This window comes from Cygnus atratus, chromosome 2 (assembly GCF_013377495.2).
Source record: "Cygnus atratus isolate AKBS03 ecotype Queensland, Australia chromosome 2, CAtr_DNAZoo_HiC_assembly, whole genome shotgun sequence".
Classification (NCBI taxonomy): domain Eukaryota; kingdom Metazoa; phylum Chordata; class Aves; order Anseriformes; family Anatidae; genus Cygnus; species Cygnus atratus.
In genome coordinates, this window is record NC_066363.1 from 46,759,277 (window position 1) to 46,778,873 (window position 19,597).

Sequence of the window (19,597 nt, forward strand, 5' to 3'; positions counted from 1 at the left end):
CGGAACAGAGAGATCAGTGTGTGAAGACGAGCAAAGTGCCATGCGTGGAAATGGATGATCTGAAGCTCCTCAGAAAGGAGAGACAAAGAGCTCTTGGAGGGATGTTTGGCATGGGAGGGACTGCTGGTTGTGAAATGTGCTCTTCCACCTTGGTTAACCCTAGCCAAGACTGAAGAGCTGCACAGACATGCTCCGAGATGCTGTCCTCTCGCTGGCTCACATCAACCTGGGGATAAACTGTGTAAGCAAACATCCCTTTGATCAAGGGAGGCTCCTGCAGTGACTTGCACATTGTCTTTGTGTTTCTCCTGCCAGTGTGGTGTTTTCTTGGGTTGTACAGACCCGTGCCTCTTACGCTTTGTACGTTGTACATGGGCTGACAGTTTACAAATAGCATTTGCTGAGCTCTACTTCTTACCTCAACAGAAGCACCAGAAGTCAAGTACTGGAAAAAAGAAAAAGCCCACAGTCAACATTCTCCCTTCTGTAATTACAAATAACCATGTCAAGTCCCAAAGTGTCTTTTTTTCCCCACTTTTGTTGAAAAAGCTTTTTGTGAAAATGTCTTTCACACACGACTTATGAGTGTCTTAATTCACTTTCTGAAAAGGTTCTAGAGGAGGGGGGTAGAATTACTGAAACTTAAGTAATTGCTTAGTTATTTTTTTGAAATCAAGGTACTTTATGCCTAGGAGGCATTGCAAATTAACCTGATGAATTAACCGCCTTTGAGTGAGCAGCCTTGACGGCCGTGGTGCTGGAGTGGCTCATGCCCTGCACACATCCTGCTGGGAGGAGAGTGGGGAACACAATGTCTCGCCTGCTTCACGTGTCCCATTGCCCATGGATTTAAACCCTGGGTGAAGATGAGGGGACCCTGTTGTGGTGGCTGAGGAATCAGATGCCATCTTCTGGGTGCTTGCCCTGGGATGATAGTTGTCAGCAACATCCGTCCCTAAGTGTGCAGAAGCTCTGAGGCTATAATTCCCTGGAAATAATCATTTCACAAAATATGGACCTCATCCCGTGGTGTTGGAAGACGGGAGGTCATTAAGCACTCAGCAGAGTAGTTAGTTTGCATTTTAAGTATAAACAAAATTCCCGTTTGCTTTAGAAAGTCTTCAGCAGAAAGGACTTAGGCAGCTGACAGCAAGCAGGGTTGGCTGTAATTTGTAATTGTGATAGCGATCTCCGTTTGCTGCTTACAGCTCTGTTTAGTAGCTGAGAAGAATATTATAAACAGTGTATGGGGCCCTGGTTAACACTGTTAAGGGCTTGCAGAGTGAGAAAGCGATCTTGGATGGGCATTGCTGGAGGAGTGGCAGGGGGTGCCGGAGATGAACTGGACAGCTGGACTCGAGTCAGTAAGGCAGATACGAAATGGTTCAAGGCAGATACGAAATGGTTCAAGGCAGATACGAAATGGTTCAAGTCAGCAAAGCGGGGAGATGTTTCCTCTTAGAATATTCTTTGACCTGTCATTGGCACGCGTGAGTTGACTGTGCAGTGGATCATGCTGGAGGTGTGGGTTTGGGTCCCCCCTGCCCCAGCAGAGCTGGGGTTGGCGTCCAGGTACTTCATATCCGGAGAGAGCGCTGCAGCTGCTCGCCTCCTCCAGCTGCCTCTGGTTCGTGAGCGGTGGCTGAGTCAGCCTGATCCCACTGTTTGCTTTGTTAAAAATGGCTGAAGTGGAACAAAGCCACTGTTTAAGCACAACAGGCAAACCAGAAGTTTTTATACGGTGTTTTGGGATGAACTAGCATCTAGGACTTTTTTTTTTGGTGGTGGTAGTGGTGACTTGTCAATTCTGTTTTCTTGGTCTGTCTGTTGGTTGTTGGTTTGGTTTTTTTTGATTTTTCGATCCGTCCAGTGAAGTCACGTGCAACAATCATCCTTAGATCCTCATGAATAAATAGCTGCAATAAAATTCAGTCACTCAGCCAAAGCAGGTGAATACTGGTTGGACTCTGTTCTCCTCTTGTGTTTAGCAAGGAACTGTGTGTAGCCATAAACCCTGTCCTGCCAAGTCCTTTCCTTGTACACACAAATGCATGCTCTCTGTAAGCACCACCGCCTCCGCTACCCTCCAGCTACCTTCTGCTTCACACGCCCCTCTTGCACAGGAAGAAATACTTAATTAAATAGTAGGGGATTAGTGCTAGGTGCAACCGCAGCTATAGATGTGAGTTTGGGCTGAACCTCGCAGAATAATCTCACTTGTTTTACATTACATGGTTTGTTTCTAAGTCAGATCGAAGAGGTTCTGAGCAATAAAATTGAAGAAAGCATTGGGAAAATCATGCTGTAGAGAACCAAGCTAACCAAGGTGCGTTTCTGGGGAGAGGAGCTTTATTGAGTGATAAAGGTTGTGGTGGTGAGATGGTTGTGGGGACACAGCCTTAAATGAGGGTGAGCAGTAATGAAATACGATTGCGGCAGGGAAAACGCGGATCAATGTTGGGGCAGCTGAAGAAATGGTCAAGGAAGGCTGCGGAGCTGTAATCACGTAGAGGAAAATATTTTTGGATGAGAAAAGCCAGTCTGTGAACCACCTCCATCCAGGCCAGCTCAGGACTTTACCCCTGACATTTCCAGCCCAGCTATTTCGCTGTTGTTTAGACAGAGTAGATCCAGCATCAGTAATGCTTCTCCTTCTTCTTCGAATATCCTGTGTGTCATCTCTGTGCAGCACTAATGAGGCACGGAAATTCCTTCGTTACGAGAAATGCGGATGGTTACTGTTAGTCTAAATAAAAGGCATGCGGTGGGAATCATAGACAAAGACAGATCAGCGTGAGTCACGAGGAGATTCGCTGATGCTTATAAAAGCTCTGCAATAAAGATAGTTTTTAAGTAGTCTCTCTATTCTGCTGCATGTTTGTGGATATATATTTTATTTTTTTGCTTTTTAGCCATTTAGTCATTCTTAGTGCCTTTGGGATCACTGGATATATTTCTTTTCGTCATGGTTCTTTTTTCCCTGTTTTCCTACAAAAAATGAGAGTTGATAGTTTAATCTAGCTTAGCACATCACCAGCAGCTGACTGCTGTTGACCTATGGCACTGTGCTGTTATTTCTCTGACAAAAATGATTATCTGTGGACCTTCATTTTCACAAGCTGTTTATGCCGTGACCTAACTCAGTGCCTGTCCCTGTGTGTGTTTCCAGCAGGTAGCTTCGCCGAGCCTAATCGGGTGTATGACCTGCACTCTGATCACCTGCAGCGATGCATTTGGACGCTGGTGTATTGATCATTGCAGCACTTGGGGCAAAATTACCAGGGAGCAGAAGTCAGGTCTCTCAGGGACGGGCAAAGATGCTGCTTTGTTTTAACTATCGCAGGAGGGCCGTACTCACTTATTTCAAACCAGTATTCAAAATGTTGAGAGCTTGAGCCTAATTCTTGTGACTAAAACTGACCTTAGAGCCACACAGGAGCATTCAGTGCAGACGGGCTGGTTTGTTTTTCAGTCGTGCAAGGCTGGCCGTGTACTTCTGGTGTTCCAGAGGTGGGGGAAGGAGCAGAGGTAACTGCTTGTCAAGGAAGCGAGGAGCAGACTTTTCAGCAATGTTTATAAAAACAATAGGTGAGTGTGACAGCTACTGTATACAAGAGAGAAGTCTCTTTTGTTCGTAGGTATTTGTTTGTATTAAGCTATTAGCACTACGTATCTGGGTGGCATAAATGTCAAGAAAATGATGACCGTCGTGGTCAAAGCATATTTTGTGCACTAAATGCATTAAAATGCAAACAAACAAATGTACAGTAGTATGGAAAAACAACTCAGGACTAGTCTGGAAGTAGTTTTGCTTTCTGTTCTGGGAACTGCTTTGCCTTGACGAGCAAGGTGGCACAGCCCTCGCTGCTGGCTTTGCTGTTTTCTTCTCCCCACTTTTGGGAAGTTTCCCTTGTGATTGCTCCCCACGTGTTTGCAGTGTCATCACATGGATGGGATATGGAGGAAATATTTGTGTGTGTGAGACAGGGTGACCTGCAGCCCAGGAGGAGCCACTTCTGCCCTCCCTACCTGCTGCAGGAGTTTGGCTCAAGAGCACGGCAGCGCTTGTGGTTTATCCAGCCTGTTGTGGCAGCCTTCAGCACAAACCCTTCTCCCTTGTACGTGGTCATCTTTTTTCTTCTTTTTCGCCTCCCCCCATCAGGAAAACCCAGACTGAAAATCTCTTGAAAGCATTTCTAAAGCAGAAACGCAAACGTCACTGGTTCTTATCTTCATCTGGGGAGTTCGGTGTAAGCTGTCAGCCAGCTTAAAAGCTGTAGGGAAGTTAATAAGTGACCCAGTTTTTCACTAATGGTATAGAGGGATGATAAATTAGTCATTGCAAGTATGTGTAGAAATTTGGCCTCTCGGTATTTGAGGTTTTTGTTTGAAACCTTTGATCCTGGAAGCAAATAAGGCGGGCTGTTTCCGGGGCTTGGCCTCAAGGTTGCTCAGAAAAGCCTACAGCTCTAGAAGAGGCCCAAGACCACCAAAACTCAAACAAAGCCATGACTGGGTGTCATTTTGACCACCTTCTGCCCTGTTCTCCCTAGCCATGAGACTTCGATGCTGGCAAAGCCGGAGCTGGAGCATTTCCAGTGGCAGCCCGCGGTGCTCAAGAGATGTGTGTTTCTGAGCCAACTGTTCGCTGGCACCTTCCTAGCACCCTGCCTGGCCGTGGCGATGGCCACGGGGGCTTTCCTGGGGTGCTCGGCTGCCAGATTCACTCTTTTAATTGGCGTTAATCAGCAAGAGGATTCCTGACCTGACATATGGGCAGAGCTCTGCTGTGCGGCCCAGCAGGATGTCCCTCTCGAGCAGCAGGCCTCTTTGATAAACCACCGCCCATTCCGTACCAGAAGATTGCTTGATGGCCACTTTATTCTGTGGCTCCAGTACCTTGTGTGAGAGCTTCTCCTGCTTTCAGTAGTCCTTGAAGGTGGCGTGAAGGCTGCCCAGGCTTTTATGTGTTCCTCAGCGTCTGAAGGTGGTTGTGGCAGGGATGGAGAGGAGATATCCAAGCACACATAGTCCACCCAAGGTTGCAGGTGTTTATTTGCTGCTGAGGGGTGTTGCATGTATGTTGTGTACCTTCAGGGAACATGTTGTAGAAGTTGGGGAAGGTGGGAGAGCCATGACCACACACACCTATCAACCAATGCTCTCGTACCTGAAGCAGTTGTGTGGAGGGAGATATTCCTTACTTTATTGCCTCATCCTCTTATTGAGAACTGGGAAGCTTTCTTGCAGGGCAAAGTAACTAGGGGTAAGTGAAACTCTTAGCAAGTGGCTGTTGGTCTGTGCTCTTGTTCTTCTCTGGTGTCACCAGAGTACCTCATCTGGTGTGCTGCAGGTGTTGGGGTTCACCTCTTACCCTAGTGTGCAACTTAAGCTGAGGCTTGCCTTGTTGTTTGATTGCTGATTAAGCTCCCTGCATTGAGCCACAACTTTGTAGGGACCTTCAGAAGCCAAGCAGGCTGTATGATGGGCATAATAGACTGATAGTCGAAGTCTGGATGACATGAAAGGAATAGCTGAGTTGCTTTTTTAATGCAAAATCCACAACACTGGTGAACTGGAGCAGAACTGGTCCTCCACAAATTGCATTTATGCCTCTCTCTGAGCACAGGCAGCAAGTGGACCTCTGCATCATCTGTGCTGGACTGGGAGAGCTGCAGGTAGTTTCTGGAGATTCAACACTTAAGACCTTTGGGACAGGCATGAATGTTCCCTCTGAAAACATGGCATCTTTAGGGATGCATGGAGGAGCAGGTGGCGCTTTTACATACTAGTAACACAGCACCCTTTCTTTTTTTTTCTTTAGCTTCATTTACAATCCCTCTTCGTGTGGTGGACAACATCACAGTTACAATTAAATTGAGACCTGGTGTTTTATCGGACTGTCGAATTAGTGTAAAAAATATACGCAGGCCTGAACTGAAGATAAGACCTGGGGAGAATGTGACTTTCACCTTCACTTGTAGTACTCCAGAGAAATATTTCATCATGGAAATTCAGAAGAATATTGGTAAGATGCATGTTTCTGTTTTTCCCCTGATGGCGGTTTTCTTCCCATTAAACCACATACCCTTTTTTTTTTTTTTCCTGTTACTATATCAAGGTACCCCCCATAATCTTGGGTAAGAAGAAATCTTTGGATGCTAATAAATAACCTTGAATTACTGAAACTACACATTAAAAGAAGACTGTGTTTTTATGTCTGGCAGAATGAATGTAACTCAGCTTTTTTCTGAAAACAATTAAATGGGAGTTTGTTGTGTTAGCTGCTTTCTGCTATCCTTTCTCCTGCAATTTATGACCCTGCCAAAGGAACTTGCTACGTGTCAAAAGCCTCTGAGCATTGATAACAATATGTCACGGATCTTAATCATTGAACAGCTTGACCGTGTCTATAAGGACACCAGAAACATTGAGATATTCATGTGTTTCCATATATTAAATGAATGCTACTGACGTCAAGAAGCTGAAAATTTTGAAGCGTTAGAACTAAACTTTCATTTGCTTTGAACGTTATCTCTAGTTTGTGTACGTGTGGTAACGTACTCTTTAATGGTGTGAACACATACTGTTTCTCAATTAGATCCCAAATTTCACTTGGCAGTCAGTTTTTGGCTGTATCTTCATTATTTTTGGGGTGGTGTTCAAGCCCTCTTATAAAGACAGTTCTCTTCATATTTTGGAGTTTTATTCATATGGTTCATGCAAATAGCAATATTCACGATATTTCATGATATGTGTGTAAGATACAGTTGTGGTATTTTTTTTTTTTCATTTAAGCCTAGGCATAAAATACACTTATTTTTTGGTGTCCAGCTTGAAACACCAATAAGCTGGATTTTTCAGAGAAAAGTTCTGTAGGTTATCCCTAGAATATTTCATTGGCAGTTGTTATTCATCACTTCTGCAAAATCTGGACCCCAGGTTGCTCATCAGGGTACCAATGGAATGAAGGTATGGTTTGCAGCAAGCAGTGGAAATCTTAATGATTTGACAGGCATCACATGAGAATTCTTAGAGTGAGATGGCATAAAATTGGTTCTCTCGATGCATGACTTCCAGCTTTCTTAATGTTGAATTTCTTCCATCTGTTTATTCACTGCCCTGTTCACATACCCTATTCACTACGTACCTTCTAAATTCTTCAGCAAACAATGCAGAAATACTACAGACAATACCTCCTATTAGTCACTCTGGCTTGTCCCTAGAAGCAGGTTTATCCTGTCTGCTCTAAGGGATAGGAGTCCAGTTTAAAGATAGCATTTAACCGTGTTATGGGAGTGTCTTCTAATCTATATAGAGTAGAAGTTAAGTGCAATGTAAAAATTAAAAATTAAAAAAGCAATTAAGGGGAAAGTGGCAAATTCCTCACTTGAAGGCTTTCTGTAGTATGTCATGGCTGTTTTCTCTCTGCATTTAGACTGTGTATCAGGCCCATGTCCCTTTGGAGATGTTCATCTTTACCCACCAGGACTACCTCGCCTTAACAGGACTTTCATCTGGGACGTGAAGGCGAGTACAAAGGCTGGACTTGAACTGAAATTTGCTACCCCATGGTTAAGACAGATTCAGCCAGGAGAGTTGTGTCCGGATTTAGTTAGCTACAACATCAATAGCTGCATAGATACAGCCACAGTCAACATTGGCACCTTCTGCAGAAATGGTTCAGTGTCTCGCGTCAAACTGCTGGGAGGAGTTGTCATGTCTCTGCACCTCCCGTGGAACTCTGCTCTCACCACCTCGGGCTTTAGCATCGCAAACAGGTCTTCCATAAAACGTAAGTGTGGAGTAGTCTGTCATCCACTGTTATCTTCCCCATGCAATCCTCTTTTCTAGGCGGTGGTGGTGCTTGGTTTTCAGTTCAGGAGGTATCCCTCTTCTAGGGTCAAAATATCTTTGACTGATTGATTGGTTAACCTAATAATTATGTAAGCTGTTGTGTTGCTGCTTTTGGTGCACATTACTCATTTTTCAGTCTCTTTAAACTTGCTAAAACTTTAAAATACCTGGTTTTTTGTTGTTAGGTTTTGTGGTTTTTTTAGCTAGATGAGACTAGCTAGCATAATTAGAGTGAGCCAGAAGACCTATTTGCTGGTTTCAGGGTATAGTTGTGTTTCTTTAGTTTGAAATAAAGCTTTCTTAACTTGCATGAGTCTCAAACAAATGTTTCTCTGCAGGAGAGGAAGGTGGGAAAAGGAGAAGCAATGCCTGGAAGGCACATGAGTCTGTTTGCTTAACTGCAGATATCTGTTTCAACCTGTGCAGTAGCATAAAATAATCTTCGTAAAATACCTGAAATGTGTATAGCAGTCAGTGAGTTAGTTTGTGATCTCATGACAAACCCCCCTTTCAGAGATTTTCTTGATCTTTACTTGAATTGTGCAATTATTGCCATCAGCTATAGATGGAGCCTGATCTAAGTTCATCTTTCTAGAAGGCTTCTTCCACAATGGCTAAAAAAGGAGATTTGTCACCCCTTCTCTTGCATGGCACTGCTGAAACGTTCGGGAAGGTGAGAGGCATGGCACTCCTCACAGTTGCTCATCGTTGCTGGCATCCTAGAGTGGGGCTGTAATCTCTGCGTACGTAACTTCACTCTGCCAAGTGCCGGGACTCATCCAAGTACAAGGCGTGTTACACGATCTCCATGCCTCACCTTCTTGTTTTATCATGCATATTTGAGGCTCTGTACTAGTGTGCTTTTGTTAGATCTCCAAGGTTTTTGGACTGAGAGCTCCGTGCTGATTTAAAAGCTCTCATCTTTTGTTTCGTGAAATCTGGTGAAGTGGTACTAACAGATGCAGTTGTCAGGCTGTGTATTTGCTCTCATAAAGCCAGGACAAGTAAGAATTTCCTTTCCAAAAGGTATAGGCCTGTCTGTGTGCTTGACAGGTAGACCTGCTACGCTGCAAATACAATGTTAGCGTATCCCTTTCCCTTTCTGTAATTGAAGACAATAGCATCAGCTCAAGTATATGTTTTAGTCTGATGGTTTTGTAATAAGCTAACCTGTAACTGAAATGGGTGAGTTCACTGTCAGATAAAATACTCTGCTGCTGCAGTGCTACATATGCTGGTGTGTCTTCTCTAATTTCTAATGCTTTTGCATGATTTGTTTCTCCCATTTCAGGGTTATGCATTATTGAATCCATTTTGAACAGGGAGTCTTCCGTCACACTGATGTCCCCAAACTACCCCTTGGGCTTTCCAGAAGATGAGCTCATGACGTGGCAGTTCGTAGTTCCTTCCAACTTGAGAGCAAGTGTGTTTTTCCACAACTACAGCCTCTCCAATTGCGAGAGGAAGGAGGAGAGAGTGGAGTATTACCTTCCTGGCTCCGTCAGTAACCCAGAGGTGTTTAAGCTGAGTGACAGCCAGCCTGCCAATATTGCTGGCAGTTTCAACCTGTCCCTGCAGGGGTGTGATCAGGACGCTCAGAACCCAGGCATCCTCCGCTTGCTCTTCCAAGTCATCATTCAGCATCCTCAGATTGATGAGAGTAAGTACTGGTTTGCCCCTTCTGTCTCTCTGTGCATTTATCTCTTATCTCTTTCCTTCTGCAGATACAAACTGACTTTGTCACAATTTGCAATGGAGTAAAACCACCATTGTAGATTGTATGCTTTATATTGTAAATGGAGGTTCCTTTCCTTTTCCAAAGGTGTACATCAATGTAATTGAAAATACCTTTAATATCTGTGGTATCAGATCTTGCACAGTGTATAATCAAAAGTAAGCATGGGGCAGCATTTCCTTGAGCCTGTGTTCTCTCTGTGGGGATCCAATCCAATTATCATGCAAGAACCTTAGTGTTTGATTAAATTGTCCAAGCTTATGTGTCACTGCGTGTTCTGAGTACTAAAGGGTTGTACCATCTCACCACTTTCATCCTCCGTTCTTTGTCTGTCTGATCTGGCTCCATTCATGAACAGCAAATCCTCCTGAAATTGTTGTTAAACAAATCACATGTTGCATCTTGGAAGCCAGACAGAGTGAAAATACTGTATTTAGTTAATCAGCTTTATCTCTGCTCTACTTTGGGGTTGAAAAAAAAAGCAAGAAGAATTTTAATATATTTATGACCAGTAGACAAAATGATAATTACCTACAAATAAAAAAAAACAGGTTGCCATTTATTTGATGAAATGCAAGCAATAAACCACTTGGATTTACGAAAGAGCAGTGGTTTCTCTAGGGATTTCTTAGGATTATATGAGTGATTTTAGTTATGTAAGTTCCATCAAAGATTCAAATTCAGCCCTCAGGACAGTATTGAAACTTTTATTAAAAAAAGCTTGTTGTCTGTAGTGTGCAAGTTAAACATGGTTCTTATTAGAAAATGCATCAATATCTGCATATTCTCAAAGCTTCCCAAACCTTTTGGTATTCCACAGCTGTCTGTGATGCTTGTCATTAAATAAGAGGAAAATACAGCTATTTTCCAATCAAAATCTCTTTTTGACCTAATCTTGACTGTGTTTAGCTGCTGAAAACCTCTGAATCTGAATTCAGCTGAAAAATCTGAACCAATCTGAAGACTGAATAGCCCTGTGGTGAAAATCCTAGGTTCTGTGCTTGATTGTGGCAATGGCTTGAAGATTTCCACCCGACCTCTTACCTTATTTTGTGCTGTGATTTCCCATATAGGAAAAAGCTATTTTATTCACACACACACCCTTTTTTTTTTCCTTAAAGCCTTTATGATCCATAGCTGAAAATAGGAATTACAGGTGGTAATAAAAATGTGTGTGTGTCTATATTTACTCTGTCCTTTCTTCAGTATCAGAGATACATTGTTAACAGCGTAAGAGTGCCATGTGGATCTGATATCTGTCGTTCCACATGATAGTTATGCGTTGTGAACAAGGCTACAGCCATAATCATATTTTTTTCCTCTTCTCCTTCCCCTCCCTCTTCCAGATGTTTTTGAGTATTTACAACTGCCATTAGCTTATGTGGGAAAAGGTATTTTTTATCCCTGCTTACCCCTGTTCTGACTTTTCTGTAGCTGCCCAGATAGCATGTGATGGAAGACAACTCTTTGAAGCCTTGGTTAGGCAAAATTGGTAAGAGGAACTCAGCAGTAAACTGTATTTAGCTGGAAAGTTTTCCCCTTTAATATGTCTATTCTCAGATTGTTGTTCAAGAGTTGCTCCTATGGAACATACATAGAGGTTCCTATGGAGCATACATAAATACTACAGTAAGGCACCATATCAGGAGTGAAGCCAGACAGCCCACTTCAGGAAGGAAATCGTGTTGTAAGAGCCTGAAGAGAAGAACGTCTTACTTTGTTGTTTTGTGATTTCAGAACTTTATTTTTAAGTAAATAGACCCTAATCCATTCAAGAATTTTCTTAAGTCTCAACTAATAAAAAACTGGGAAAGTGATGGAATGTGAAAAGTTGGTAAAACTGGTCCAGAGAAAGGATAAAATAGAAAATCTTTATCCATAGAATTATCCTGCCCAAGATCAGTGGGGATTTGCTGATCTTCACTGGAAAACACAAACATAAATCATTGGTTTGTTTTTGGAGATCTGAGAGCTTTTTTATTCTTGCTTCAGACTTCTCAGGATTTCAGACTTCTCAGGATCACAGCAGTGAAATGGTGGAGAAAGGAGAGACCACCTGCGTGTTTTTGATGATGTAGGATAAGGAATTCTGTTAACAGTAGCTATTCCCAAGGAAGGCCCCAGTTTTAGAGCCTCTAGGATAAAAAAAGTGTGTTGCAGTGGCTTTGAAATTGTATATTGTGTATATACACATAAGTAATATTGTCTAGCTGAAGCATTTTGATGTGACTGCAAGTATGTAGAGGAGAGGCTGCTAGGTGCCTCAGGAATGACATCACTTATTTCAAGCAAAGGTTCAAATTCCAGTCTTCCCTAGAAGCAGAGACAACGCACTGGATTTTGATTTACAATAGCAGATTCTCACAAGCTGTTCTCAATACTTCAGATGTGCAAGAACTGGAACAGAAAAAGAGGTAGGCTCCAGTCCTGGACTCACTTCTTGCACTGGCTTTATGTGCCAGCTTTACTTTCATCATAGGTGTCATTTTCTTCCACTGAAGTTAACAAAACTCATGGAGGTATTCAAGGGATACATGTGTAAGGAAGGTTGAGGGTGCTGTGGAAAGGCAGAGTTGCTTGTCTGTCATGAGATCTAAAATGTACATCAAACCATGCACCAAGCTATCCCTTCGATTCCTCTCCCCTTCTGCAAAACCACTTCAGTGTCTCATTTTTTCATTTCATTTTTGGCTGATCTGGCTTCTTCCTCTTAATAGAGGTGGTTTAAGGAATTAGTTAAAACGGAACATAACAAGATGACTAAGCCCTGGGCCTGCAGCTGAACCAGAGAAAGCTAAAATAGATATTCCTCATCTGGGATCTTTACCAAAATGATTTAATTGTAGCCTAAATCAGTAGACAGCTGAAGTGTATCAGCTGAGTGATTACACATAGATTTGATGGGTTAGAAACTAAACGAGATACTTGTCTTCTCCTTGTGCATGTTGACTCAGATTACTATTTAGTAAGACTGGCATTATGTAAACTCACTTTCTAGGAAGCTTAGAGACCTGGGAATGGGAAAATGGAGTCTTTCATCTGGGTGATGCTAATGTGAATTGACCTCTTGTTGGCAGAGCTCAAAAGCTGCCATACTAAGTAATAGGAATATGGCAGTCCCTATCCAATGAACAAATAACTACGTTATAAAACTGCAGGCCCAGCCAGCCCCAGCAAAACGTAGTGTTTGACTAATGTGGATTTCAGTTCCTTCAGCTTGTCCAAAGGATTTAGATCAGGGCTATTTTGCACTGTAACTCCCAGTTCTGGCTGAAACACTGCAAGTACAACCCTTTTTCCCCTGGGGGTACTGGCTGCCCTTTTGGAGTCAGACAGCCTCTATCCCTCTTCTTTGAATTTGTTGGCAGTCACAGTGTGATGGTCCTGATGTCCACACACAGCCGTGTGCTGCAGAACATGCGCTGCTTGGGATGGTTGAGCTCCAGCTGTGGGGTCTGGACACATACACGTTGCTGCTGGCCAATATGTTCTCTCTGCTTTCTGCACTACAGCCACGTACCCGTATCAGGGAGATGAGCATTGCTATTTTCTCACAGAAAGCGTGTGTAAAATACTGTTAGGTGGTGTTTTATGGCTTTAGACTGAATCATCATGGCCATGGATGACAATAGGTGGCAGTGAAACTAGATTGCCTGGCTGCTGCTTTCAGTTGCAGCAAGGTAAACTATATATTACCAAGCCTCCTGCTCTTCTCTACTCTTGTTCAGTGTTGTAGGCGTTGTAGGCATAACCCTCCTCCAAAGGCTGAAAGGTGAATGTGCTGTTAGAGCTGGGACAGAGGTGCTCCAGCAACAGGCCCAACAGAACCTCTGTGACTGGATTGCCATCTAGCAAGAGCATTCAGAAAGGCATCAGGATCCAAATTCTCCCCAGGCATTGATCAGAAAGCCAGATCAGTGTATTTCATCTGCTTTGAAACAATCTATCACTGATGAGATCTACCTCTGCTGCGTGAACATAGGTGTTGCTCACAAGAACAGCAGGCCTAGGTGTACAAAGGAAGGATCCAGTATTAGACTGGAAACTCAGGAAGTTGAAGTCCAATTGAATGGACTTGATGGGACACTGAAGCACTTGGTGCTGTAGCTTCCCTTCCAGGGAGAGGTGCTCCTGAGGAGAGCAGAGAAGCTGCATTAGCACTCTGAGGTTTATCAGCCTCAACAAACATCAGCGTATTTAGTGTTTTATGGATTACCGAGTATCGTAGCTCAGGTTCACTGTCTGAGGTCCAAAAAAATTGTGAGATTGTAAGTAAGGTGGCTGTCAAAAAGATGCACCCACGTCCCCCCTGCTTTCATGTTTCTGCCTCCCTTCTTGCACTAGAACTTATGAGCCTGACTGAAGGGAAGACTCACAATGTGTGTTTGTCCTGCTAGGTTGGCTCCTCTGGATGTGCCCTCCATCCGGTTTATCAGGAAGATGCACAGCAGACAGTGCCAGCCCAAGGCAAGGGTTGGAAGGCGTAGCTGAGAATGGGGGAAGGACAGCCAGAAACAGGTCTTCTGGCAGTGGTGTTCATTTGGCTCAGCTTAAATCCAGCACAGAAACAAGTTGGATGCAGCGAATCCAATGGTGACTGAAAATCAAACATTGTGAGGTCTCTGCTCGGGACATTAGTGTGAAATAACATAAAGATCTGATGATTTCTGCTTTCTTGAGTTCAAGAAATGTTTGGACAATGCTTTCAGAAATATGGTTTGATATTTGGGTGGTTATGTGTGGAGCCAGGAGCTGGACTCGATGATCCTTGTGGGTCCCTTCCAACTCGGGATATTCCATGAGTCCATTCCATGAGGCTCATGGAAGACGATATGAAATGGTTGTGGTTTTTCAGGTAGACTGGAGTAGAGGTGGTTTGCGTCTGTCATTTCGGATATCACAGGCTCACAGAACGGCTCAGGTTGGCAGAGATCTCTGGAGATCATCTAGTCCAGCTCCTTGCTTAAGTAGGGCCTACTAGAATGGGTTGTCCAGGACTGTGTCTGGTTGGCTTTTGAGTATCTTCTTAAACAAGGGCTCTTACAATCTCTCTGAGAAGTCTGTTTCAGTGTCTGACCATGCTCATGTTCATTTTTTTCTTATGTTTAAGTAGAACTTGTATTTCTGTTTGTTCTCACTGTCTCTTACCCTCTAACCGAGTCTGGCTGCACGTTGTTTGCACGTGTACTTGCATGTCCTCCTAAGCCTCCTTTTTTTCAGGCTACACAGTCCCAGCTCTCTCTATCTCTTCTCCTATGAGAGATAGTTTAATCCATTAAGCATCGTCGTGGCTCTTTGCTGGCCTTACTCCAGTACATCCATGTCTCTCCTGTACTGGGGAGCCCAGAACCTGACCCAGCACTCCAGGTGTCTCACCAGTGATTTAGCAGAGGGGGTCTCACCTCTCTCCACTTGCTCTGTTTTCTTTCTAGCACGGCCTAGGAGGCTGTTGGTTGTCTTTGCCACACTGACACACTGCTGGCTTGTATTCCACTTGATGTCCACCAGGACCCCTAGGTCTTTCTACGAAGCTGCTTTCCAGCTGGTCTGCCCTGAGTCCTCCTGCTTGTGCTAACTTGTTGTGAGGGTACACTCTGTCCTCTCGTCAGTCAGTAAGGAAAATGTTAGGCAGCTTTGGTCTCAGTATCAACCCCTAGGGTAGACCGCTAATGACTGTCCTCCAGATGGACTTTGAGCTGCTGATCACAAGCCTTTTGAGGTCAGCAGTTGAGCCCGTTTGTGTACACCTTGCTGTCCACTTACCTAGCTTATACTTATCAGTGTGTCTGAGAGGGCGTTACAGGAGATGGTCTCAAAAGCCTTGCTAAAATTGATTTGAACAGTACCCACTGCTCTTGCCTCACCTCAAGCCAGCCCTGTCATTCTAGAGGGGTGTCAGATTTTTCAAGCATGTTTTTCCCTTCATAAATGCTTGCTGACCTAATCCTGATCACCTTCTAGTCCTTCATGTGCTTGGAAGTGGTTTCCAGGGTTCTGTCCTGTTGCCTTCCTGGGGTTTGTGATGAAAATATCACATATTTCTGAGTTTACTTTTTGAGCTTTTGGGAGCACAGCCAAATACATCCCTAGAGTATTTGCTATTCTGTAAAGGGTCAACATCCTGTTATTAACTGATTTTAAGATCTGTGGAGAATGTGCCCCATAAATGTCCTATGCTCCCGGGCGTTCGAGAAGCTTCTTAAATGCCTGGGATCTCCTTAAGGAGATCTTTCCAAGCTGATCAAGAGAGGCTGTCAGGGATGATGTTTGCTGTGTGAACGTGGGCACTCTGAGCTACTTGGGTACCTTGGATCCAGCAAGCTTGGATGGTGTTGCAGGGCTTCCTGCATGATCTCATGTGTGGTGGTGTATGGGGAATAAGGGTGGATTGCAAGAGGGCTGGTGACTAGAATCGTGGAAGGGGAAGGCATTCTTTACTTTTCATGGTTAGCTCTGCTAGCTCGCAGGTTTGTTTTTTACAGCTAGTCAGAAAATATTTCTGGAAGATCACTTTTGGGCAATTAAGTGGAAGGGCAGTGGGGTAGATCAGTCATGCCACTGAGGGAAACCAAACCGTCTGTCAAGGCTTGATCCTTAGCCTTCCTTCCAGCACAGAGACAGACTTTGTTAATTTGAGGCATCTCTGTGTGTTTTTAACTGCCAAACAGAAAAAGGCTTTGGGGAAGTGTCTTTGAAGGCTCCAGTGACCTTCGTAATGACCATCAGCACTTTTGCTGAAGTAGAATACTTGACAGTTTTTTCCCTTTTGAACCATATTGGTACTTGTTTAAATTAGCTTAATCTTTAACTTGACTCTGGACAACCAGATGTACAAATCGCTGTTTTCAGACAATTTTCTTCAGCTTTGCTCTAAAAAAAATTAAATACCGCCCCACCCCCACCCCCAGAAAAAAAAAAAAAGTTATCAGAGGTGGAAATCTTGCATTAAATTCAGAATTTGAGAACTGGGAAACTTTTTTCTGATCAGCTGTTGTGTCACCAGTAAAACTGACTCTGAAAGGAATACAAGGAACCTATCAGGAAAAACAAATCTAACGTAGTCAGCCTTGCTCCATAGTGAACTATTTGCATTGTAACCTAACCTGTTCAAAAGGGACTAGCATACGTTATCATGTTACGGCTGAAAAGTGGTAGGGAAGTGGGGTTTGTGTGTGGAAAGGTTCAAACTTCTCAATTAGAAGAGTAATATGATATTATTTGAGTTTGTATTACACTAGTGGAAAAAAGTAAATAATGTTTTCTTAGCTAATGTAGAAATAGCTTTAACATCTGCTTGTCTAATGGGGTGAGAAGAGATGGAGAAAATTCTGCTTCACACCACGCTTCTTGCCAGTAATTGCTCTGAGATGTTTGTTTTTCATTGCAGATGTCACCCATTTGGTTGACCTCAGCAAGGAGCGGAATATGACTGTAACGATACACTTTGAAGGCTGGCCCAGTCGAGTCCCGCTCATGTCTGAACCGATATGCCTGATCTGCAAGGATCCTCGCACCTGCGACCGTGTTCTGACGCTGGTCTCTGGCGCCATCTACAAGATCTCCTTTCTGTGCAAGGACTTGTCCCACCTGAGGATCACAGCTGAAAAGGGCATAAGTATGACACAAGTGGCTCAATGTTGTTTCCTAGAAAACGCTACCGCCTGCTTTTCCACAGCGGTCAGCCAAACCTTGTCTCTCTTGCTTTAAATAGTGGGTGGATGGAAATTTGGCTTTGAACAGCTGGGGGATGGTACAATGAATCTGGAGATGACCTTATGGCTCGCTGCAGCATCCTACCTTTTAAAAATAGAAACTGCATAACTATTCCTAGAAGGGAAATGACAAAAGGCAGGGAAGAATCTTCTTACTGAAAACTGCAAAATATGGAAACAGAACAGGAGAGCCATAAATCTGCCCATGAAAATGTGGGACCAAGGTGGCCATCAGGAATGTGTCTTGTGCCATTTGCATATCCATTAGGTGCAGGATTTTCACAAATGCTTTCAAATACTAGAAGAAGAGTTTTAAGGTATAGATCTGAACTTTAGCGAGTTGGCAACTGTCTCAGTAAGCAGATAATGTAGCAGAAGTAATTTATTGAGTGAGGAATTTTGCATACGTTTGTATTTGTCAGTTCCATTGGTGTCCTGTGTCATTTTAAGGAAAGCTCTTAAACTACAAACCATCCATATTTTGGTAGAGGTTAATAATAGAGGACACCTTCTCAGGTAAATACTGGATTTGTAACACAAATCTGACAGGACTCTGTATATGTATACTGTAGTACACTAGAAAACTTGCTTTTCCTAGGTATTTCCTCTGCAAGAAAAAGAGAACAACAATTGTGGTTTGTTTTTGTGGTTGCAGGCTGTGTAGATCTCCGGTGGTGTCAGAAGAAGATCCATGCCCTTTCGGTGCCCAAGGCTATTACCCAATTGCCAGTTCTGCTGCATAAATTTATTTGGAAGCTCATAGCTCCCGAAGTGATAAATGTAGAAATTACATCTCCGTCCTTGAAACTGCAGCAGCACCTTCCAGAGCAGAGGTGTAACACGAGCTACAGTTACAGCATTGTTAGTGCCACCCCAGAGATGGACTTGAACGTTGGTATATTCTGTCCTGGTGGAGCCATTGAAAAGATTCAGCTGAGGAACAATATCACCATATCCTTGAAAACATTTGGTAAAGGTTTTTTCAATGATTCTAATCATCAGGATCTGAAAATGTCTTTTGTGCCACATATTAAAGGTAAATTATTGTTTTGTACATCTTTCCCCATTGTTAGATATTTCAGGACATTTATTAGAACACATTAATACGTAGAAATGATAGTTCAAATCTTTAGAGTCTAGACCTGGAGCTACTGCTTGGACCAGTCTTTATCTGAATCAGTGAGGTGGTTTATTGCTGAAAGAAGGGAAGAGCTTTGTGATCCAGATGGTTGGTAGACAGTTGTGGGAAATTCTGCAGACGTATCCGTGAGAATTGTGAATACTGATATAGAGGAGATGATAGCTGAGTTGTATTGCTGGTACTGAGACGTAATTTAACAGTAGAAATTTGCTGGTCACGGGTATAAGTGATACTTCTTTGTTATAGAGAAGAGAGCCTAGACAATTTTACATGCTGAAACAGAAAGCTTTTAAAAAAAAAAAGAAGGTTTTGAAACTAAATAAGTTTTCATTCCTGTATTTGTTTGCTTTACTACAGATGAGTGTACCTTCACTGTGAGTCCAGATCCAAAAGCTAAAATTTACTTGCAGAGTCCCAACTCACCTTATGGTCTACCTCCTTATGTCTCCATATCCTGGTATGTCATTGTGCCCAGCAAGCAAGTAGCCCGCCTGGGGTTCTCCAAGGACCGCATGGGCATTGCCTGCGAGACGGGGCGTGCCTACGTCAACATAAAGGAACAGACACCCGGGGCAGAGGAAACTGTGCGCCGCGAGGATGAGCTCCTGCCTGAGCCCCGAAATATGCACCACAACTTCTGGGTAAACGTCTCCAACTGTAAACCTGTAGACAAGATGCAACTGACCTTGCAGTTCTGGGTGACCTTGGCTGAAAAACAGATAGGTGAGTTCTGGAAGTTTGTTGTGGCTTGCTTTACGCTTGTTTAGTTTCTTTCCATTGGGGGAGCAATAATGCACACTGCTCTGCATGCCTTGGGTTTTATGAGATCCCTGCTTTCTGAAATGTCTGTCCCATCAAAACCCTTTGGAAGTTGCAATGGAATACTTTTAGGGACTGGGGAGAAAGGAGGGTTTTTAATGCGGTGGAGGTTTGACTTTTATAGCTGAGGGGGACTGAGGCTCGGTGGTTGGTGGTTTGGTTTTTATTTGCTTGTTTCTTTTTTGCTTTTCTTTCATTTAATATAGCTTTTTGAATGAGAGATCACAGCCAGAAGGTATAGAAAGATCAAGTGATGTTTTTTCCCTCCCAACGTCACAGACCTGGTGAACAGCTTAGAATTTGATTATGCAACCTTATTCATCTAAGTAGTCT

At 43.4% G+C, this 19,597-nt stretch overlaps 2 protein-coding genes across 2 annotated transcripts in view; both read left to right on the top strand.

Annotated features, from left to right (window-relative positions):
* KIAA1143 (KIAA1143 ortholog) overlaps positions 1-19,597 on the top strand; it is a 273,363-nt gene that overhangs the window by 91,035 nt on the left and 162,731 nt on the right. The window lies entirely within an intron of this gene.
* Positions 1-19,597, top strand: part of CDCP1 (CUB domain containing protein 1) — a 32,008-nt gene that overhangs the window by 5,560 nt on the left and 6,851 nt on the right. Inside the window, exons 2-7 of the mRNA XM_035549868.2 lie at positions 5,825-6,028; positions 7,439-7,795; positions 9,149-9,517; positions 16,980-17,207; positions 17,960-18,340; positions 18,803-19,168. Coding sequence (XP_035405761.1) covers positions 5,825-6,028; positions 7,439-7,795; positions 9,149-9,517; positions 16,980-17,207; positions 17,960-18,340; positions 18,803-19,168 — 1,905 coding nt within the window. The remainder of the gene's footprint in view (positions 1-5,824; positions 6,029-7,438; positions 7,796-9,148; positions 9,518-16,979; positions 17,208-17,959; positions 18,341-18,802; positions 19,169-19,597) is intronic.